The 6,590-nt window shown below is 50.0% G+C and overlaps 1 protein-coding gene across 1 annotated transcript in view; it reads left to right on the forward strand.

Annotated features, from left to right (window-relative positions):
- The window catches only part of LOC135820778 (acyl-CoA dehydrogenase family member 10-like), a 21,357-nt gene extending 16,323 nt beyond the window's left edge, over window positions 1–5,034 (forward strand). Inside the window, exons 11-13 of the mRNA XM_065333813.1 lie at window positions 1,107–1,255; window positions 1,504–1,722; window positions 4,358–5,034. Of these exons, the coding sequence (XP_065189885.1) occupies window positions 1,107–1,255; window positions 1,504–1,722; window positions 4,358–4,464 (475 nt within the window). The 3' untranslated portion in view covers window positions 4,465–5,034. The remainder of the gene's footprint in view (window positions 1–1,106; window positions 1,256–1,503; window positions 1,723–4,357) is intronic.
- Window positions 5,035–6,590: the final 1,556 nt, after the last annotated feature.

Below are 6,590 nucleotides of genomic sequence, written 5' to 3' on the forward strand. Positions count from 1 at the left end.
CTTCATCGCCAAGGACTTCAATTCAAAACCGTTTTCACACTGCGCTTCAAGCCATTTTACTCGTGAACTTGCTGCAAACGTATGAGCTCCGCTGCGCGCGTTCCCTTTGCGTGAGGCCCAGAAACAGCTAGTATCTCCGTACTTCGATTGGCTGGATCGATGTCGTCCAGGTTATCCTCGCTATCGCCATCACGACTCTAACTGGAGACGATTTTCTTCACCATATTCCGCCAGCAGCAGCTAGCGCAGAAATTTCGCCATCCCTGAGTGTAGGAGATGGAATCCGTTCGATCAGCTCAAAAACTCTTCGTTGTGACTAGAGGAGTAGCAGGGAATACTCTACCGGAAGCCCTTTGACTTCCCTGACTGCTGAAACCCTTCCTGCCATGACTGCTACTTCTTCAAACAAGCAAGATTCTCTTTGGTTCCACTTCACTGCACTCGATCGTCCACGCGACAACCTTTTTACAAAACATCATTTTTCTCAAAAAAATGATTTTCACCCTAAGCCTGGTTTTCGCAGATTCTGGGCCATATAACGAACACCGTTGTGCAGGAGAATTAGTTCTTTATAGCTGAAGTTCTTTATATCAGAAATGCACTCACACTACCATATTTCCCCGTAAGTTAGTACGTACTAACTTTCGAACTTAGCAGCCACATGAGTACTAACTTTCGGGGGTGGTACTATCTTTCGGGGAGTACTTTTTTATCGGGGGTAAATGACACGCAGTGGGAAGCCTGCGCAACTCTAGTGTCCGTGCATATGATGTATGTACTGTACGGTGTCTGTACATGTAGGACGAGTGCGAACTTACTATCTTTCGGGGGGAACTGTCTTTCGGGGTGATAACCTCGGCAGTGGAAAGTGTATTTTTTATAGGGGAGTACTAAGTCATTGGGGAGAACTAACTTACGGGGAAATAATACGATAGTATACACGCAGCAAGACCTGAGTCGGATTGACTGATATGTGGCCCATGGCAGTATGCGTGCACTTGGTGTCCATGCAGCCCTACAAGATTTGGTTCAGTAGTCGACACGGAATGGCTTTCGTGACCCACGTATGCCGTACCGTCCCGTTTTGTTCTTTCTGTTCTCTCCAGATTGGATAACCTTGTTGTCATGGACACCGGAGAGTCGGTTTCCGCGGTGATAGCCAGCCTGAAGCACATAGCTGTGGGAAATCCCCTTGCCAACCTGGCGGATAACTGTGTAGCGTATCACGTTGATGACGGTCTGCCATGCTTCCAAGGTTAGGGTTTCTACTCCATACTGTGTTTTAATGGCTGTTGTTAACTGCTGCTCATCTGTAAGTGAAAACAGGGTGGGTGGAGGCAGCTCGAAGCAGAGTGCTTGATGCATAAATGTCCAGAGCACTATACGCGGCTTTTCACCTTTGTTGTTTGTTTGAACTGTATGTGTATGTGCACGTGTATGTGCATGTCTATGTGTATGTGCATGTGTATGTGCATGTGTATGTGTTCCCATCCACTGCTGTAGGTTTAGTGGGTGTGGACCTGGATGCGAGGGGAATCCCGTCGGAAGACGACTACATTGCATCGTATTGTGAGCAGCGTGGTCTAGAGCACTCGTCGGGACAGCAGCAGCAGCAGCAGCAGCAGCAACGGCGACAACTGCCCGACTGGACGTTCTACATGGCGCTGGCGCTGTTTAAGCAGGCCGTGCACGCGCAGAGAACCTTCCACTCGGCTCTGAATGGTGAGAATTGGCCGCTGAACTGCTGCTGGTGGTGCTGTTGTCTGCTGTCTATAGGCGTGCCGTCATCCAGTTTCAACTCATATTGAGTTGGTGGACAACTCATTGGTTAGCCACTCTCATTGTAATATTAAAAAAAGTATTTTTTCTTTTTAGACCAAGGGCATGTTCGTTTGGTAGGATCGGGATCCCGATCCACCAGATCCACTGGATTCGCACCCTTTCGATTGGTCGAATCCGGATCCGGATCCTTCGGATTTGGATCCGGTCAACCCACCTCGGGGAGCAGGGTTGACCGGATCCAACGGATCCAAATGTGACCTTTGTGCGTATATGGCGGGTAAAAATCGTTTTTGTACACATTGTGGTACGCACACTTGGATCGTGATAGACCTTGCTGACTTTTTGTACAACTGGCGCGGTGAGTACAACTTTTTATTACTTTCGTCAACATGGCAACAGTCAAGGCCCCAAAAAGTGTCCAGTTGACTCTGAAGGATCCGACGGATCTGAAATCTGGATCGCGATCCCGATCCTTACCAATCGAACATGCCCCAAGAGTGGTATATATCACTTATAAAGATAGAAAAGTATCGTAAATATTTCGATCTTTATTAGTCATAATATGCCACTCTTGGTCTAAAAAGAAAACTACTTTTTTGATATCAACTCCTATTGCTTCCAGTACCCGTTGCTCTTGCTGGCTTGCGTGGTTGGTGAATATGGGACCAGATGGGGTGGGACTTTCTTTCTTTTACTAACAGTTAGCAAACACAGCCCACTAACAATGAGGGAAAGAGGACAACTGAAGTGACACTGGACAACAAGACAAAGGGGAGTAGGGGCGATGTGCCTTATGTGGTTGGCGAGGCTCATCCGACTGGAGGTCTCGGAATCATAGCCTACGACCAGGCATCGATAGGAATGCAGCTAGGGAGGGAGGGAGATAAAATGATAAAATGAGAAAGAGAGAGAGAGAGAGAGAGAGAGAGAGAGAGCCACAAGAAAGAAGTTAAGATAGAGAGTCAACCAGCGAGAAAGAGATAATGGATGTGGCTGGATGCTCGTCATAGGGCAACACAGACTCATAGGGAGTCCGTTGCATAGAGCCAAATAGTACCATGCAAGTGGCGGTGGACCTTCGTCTTGAAGGATTGCAGGGACTTCAGCTGGGGCATCGGTTCCGGGAACATGTCCTGTGGTAGCCTGTTCCGGGAACATGTCCTGTGGTAGCCTGTTCCGGGAACATGTCCTGTGGTAGCCTGTTCCGGGAACATGTCCTGTGGTAGCCTGTTCCGGGAACATGTCCTGTGGTAGCCTGTTCCGGGAACATGTCCTGTGGTAGCCTGTTCCGGGAACATGTCCTGTGGTAGCCTGTTCCGGGAACATGTCCTGTGGTAGCCTGTTCCGGGAACATGTCCTGTGGTAGCCTGTTCCGGGAACATGTCCTGTGGTAGCCTGTTCCGGGAACATGTCCTGTGGTAGCCTGTTCCGGGAACATGTCCTGTGGTAGCCTGTTCCGGGAACATGTCCTGTGGTAGCCTGTTCCGGGAACATGTCCTGTGGTAGCCTGTTCCGGGAACATGTCCTGTGGTAGCCTGTTCCGGGAACATGTCCTGTGGTAGCCTGTTCCGGGAACATGTCCTGTGGTAGCCTGTTCCGGGAACATGTCCTGTGGTAGCCTGTTCCGGGAACATGTCCTGTGGTAGCCTGTTCCGGGAACATGTCCTGTGGTAGCCTGTTCCGGGAACATGTCCTGTGGTAGCCTGTTCCGTTCATCTACTACTCTGTATGGGAACAGACGGTGGAGAATGTTAGGGAGGGAGGGGGGGGGGGGCACTGTTTGTAGCTGGTGCTGGTGGTGAACACTGAGTTGCGATGTTGTCCGTGGGACGAGGCTAGCTTCCTGGCAAGGCGGCGGCACACGCTTGGAAAGGCTAGCTTCCTGGCAAGGCGGCGGCACACGCTTGGAAAGGCTAGCTTCCTGGCAAGGCGGTGGCACACGCTTGGAAAGGCTAGCTTCCTGGCAAGGCGGTGGCACACGCTTGGAAAGGCTAGCTTCCTGGCAAGGCGGTGGCACACGCTTGGAAAGGCTAGCTTCCTGGCAAGGCGGTGGCACACGCTTGGAAAGGCTAGCTTCCTGGCAAGGCGGTGGCACACGCTTGGAAAGGCTAGCTTCCTGGCAAGGCGGTGGCACACGCTTGGAAAGGCTAGCTTCCTGGCAAGGCGGTGGCACACGCTTGGAAAGGCTAGCTTCCTGGCAAGGCGGTGGCACACGCTTGGAAAGGCTGCATCTGTCTAGTACTGTATGACCTAGTTTTCTTCAAGGAAATAATTTTTTATTGCTATTTCTGATCACTGGAAACTGTTCTTGAAACCTACCTACCAGCCTTGACTTAAGGTTTAGATGAAATGACACGTGCACTGTTAATCCTTTTCATGGTTTTATTTTTCGTAGTTTAATCCTTCGCTATAGTCTCGAAGGAAGCGGTGATTGATATCTGTGTGTGTCTTGGTGTGTGTGTGTGTGTGTGTGTGTGTGTGTGTGTGCGTGCGTGTGTGTGTATATGTATGTATGTGTGTGTACGCGTGCACGATTGCGTGTTTGTTGCTTGTGTATGTGCCCTGCTGTTCTCAGGTACCTTTGAGAATAGTGATGCTTTCTCGCTGGGTCCGGTTGTGGAATGCCTGGCGGACGCTGGCATGGAGCTAACCTTACCCGTACTGGACGATGGCTTTGTGTGATCGGGCATGCTTCCTGGACAGACGCGGCGCAACCGGTCCGCCTGGTCAGGCCGTGACCGGGCCAACTCTTTGGCCACCAGCGGGTGTTTTCTGCTGAAGAAGCGATGTGTGCCCGCGGCCCTATCATACACAAAGGATGAATGGTGATGGTATGGTTGGGCTGATCAACAACTGCTTCCGCCAGTCATGTTCCACTGTGCTTGAAACTCATCACTTACCTACAAGCTGACTGTCATCATCACCGGACGGCGAGGCACTTGCGCCGGACCTGTAGGGGACTCCCCCTCTGCCTGGTGTGTTGCGAAGACTTTTTGAACAGAGTACGTTCTTCTCTGCTCAAACCCTCAGTGCTTCTCATGATGTTCAGGGTCAGCACTGTGTGTTGGAGTGTCGACACACCAAATAACCATAGTTTGATTTGTAGCAACTCTCCTTTGTCTGTCTCCTGTTCTCTTTTCGTTCCCCATTGCTTTTGCCCGTCGTCTTTTACTCTTTTTTGTTGACGTCTGAACTTCGTCAGCTGTCTTATTTTCTATTTGATCGTAATTATAATCACTGTTGAGAGCTTCTACGAATGTCCATTCTGCTACTACAAAGGTTCCTCGGAGTTGTAGAGGTTGAAGCGTCACAGCCATAGCTGCCCGCTCGAGACAGAAGATCAGCCGAGGGGGAAGATCAGCACTTTTCGGCGTTTTAAGTTTTCCCTTTTTCGGCGGATTTTGATGTACGAGGAGACAGATTTTGAGCTTATTTCGCCGTGAAATCACAGCTCTCTTGGGTTTTAAACATCGGTCTACTTTCGAGGTTGTTTACAAACTTGGCCTTTCCAACACTTCTCGCAAGAGGAACACGCACACTCCTGTAATCTCAAGGTTCAAAATGCCAGTCACTGAGTGCCGCGCTCAGTATCCTGTGAGGTGCCACGGGACACTCCGACTGAAGTCGTTATGTCTTGCGGTCATGTCACTCCTATTCTCTGTCTTCTGACGCGCTTCTTCTGTATCTTATTGGATGTACATTGACCATAGCGCTGCAGTATGGCCTCTGGTGGCTACTAGTAACCTGCCTCTGTTGCGTGCACGTGTTGCTGTGATTTTTTTTCAGTAGCATCCGGAGTACAGTCAGACCTCGCTTATCCGGTCCTCTTTTATCCGGATCCCTCGCCATCCGGAAGAAAACCGTTGGTCGCTGATTTACAGCATAATGTCATGCATACATGCAGTATGTGTGTTGGAGTATCCGATACCCTCGCCTATCCGGATACAGTATTTTTAGTGGGAAACGGATGTGTGCGGTTAGGCGAGGTCTGACTCTACTGGTAAGTAAGCTTCCAAGAGTGTGCACTCTGCACATGGCCCTAGGGGGTCTGCGACGACGACAACTCACATTACGTGTCTCAGGTAAGTTTCGTACTTCGAAGTACGATGTACAATGAAGGATGGTGTGCGCACAATCCCCATATCTGCCATAATCATGCCGGTGAGTTGCGTACAAGTTTTCCGTCAGGGAGTGCTTTTTTTTATTGCTCCGTGGCTCGCTAAACTGGCTGGAACTTACAACGACGTTACGTACATCGCGTGATGTGAGTTTTCGCCGTCGGCGAACCCCATAGAAAGGGTGTCAGGAGTTGCACACTCTTGAGGGGTTATCATTTTACTCTTGGCAGCATGGATGAGTGGGTCCCCGACTGGAAGGACCCAGTCTGGCATCACGAACTGGCGGATTTGCCAGCTTGCTTGGAAAGGGCACCCCTTTCCCCGAAGGATGCAAGTCTGGACCCATACCAACAACAGGATCGAAAGAGGATCCGAAAGGCGCCAGTGCTGTCATGACTGCGGGCTGGCTGTGACCATGGTGACGCAACAATGCATGCTCAGCAACAATGCATGCTCTGCAAGTCGACTACATGCACCTGTGCCATGTGTACAGGGAAACCTTGTCAGCTGATAAGACTTACTCTATTTTCGGTCTGATCATATTTGGCCGAAAAGTTGTTGCAGCCGAAAAGTTGTTTTGCAAGGTTCAGTGTGACAATAGAGAGGTTCAGTGTGACAATGAATACAGACAGCAGCAGTACGTACATGGACGGTACACCACGTGTTGCTCCTTTTTTTTTGTTCCTTTCC

This window comes from Sycon ciliatum, chromosome 7 (genome assembly GCF_964019385.1).
Source record: "Sycon ciliatum chromosome 7, ocSycCili1.1, whole genome shotgun sequence".
Taxonomy (NCBI): Eukaryota; Metazoa; Porifera; class Calcarea; order Leucosolenida; family Sycettidae; genus Sycon; species Sycon ciliatum.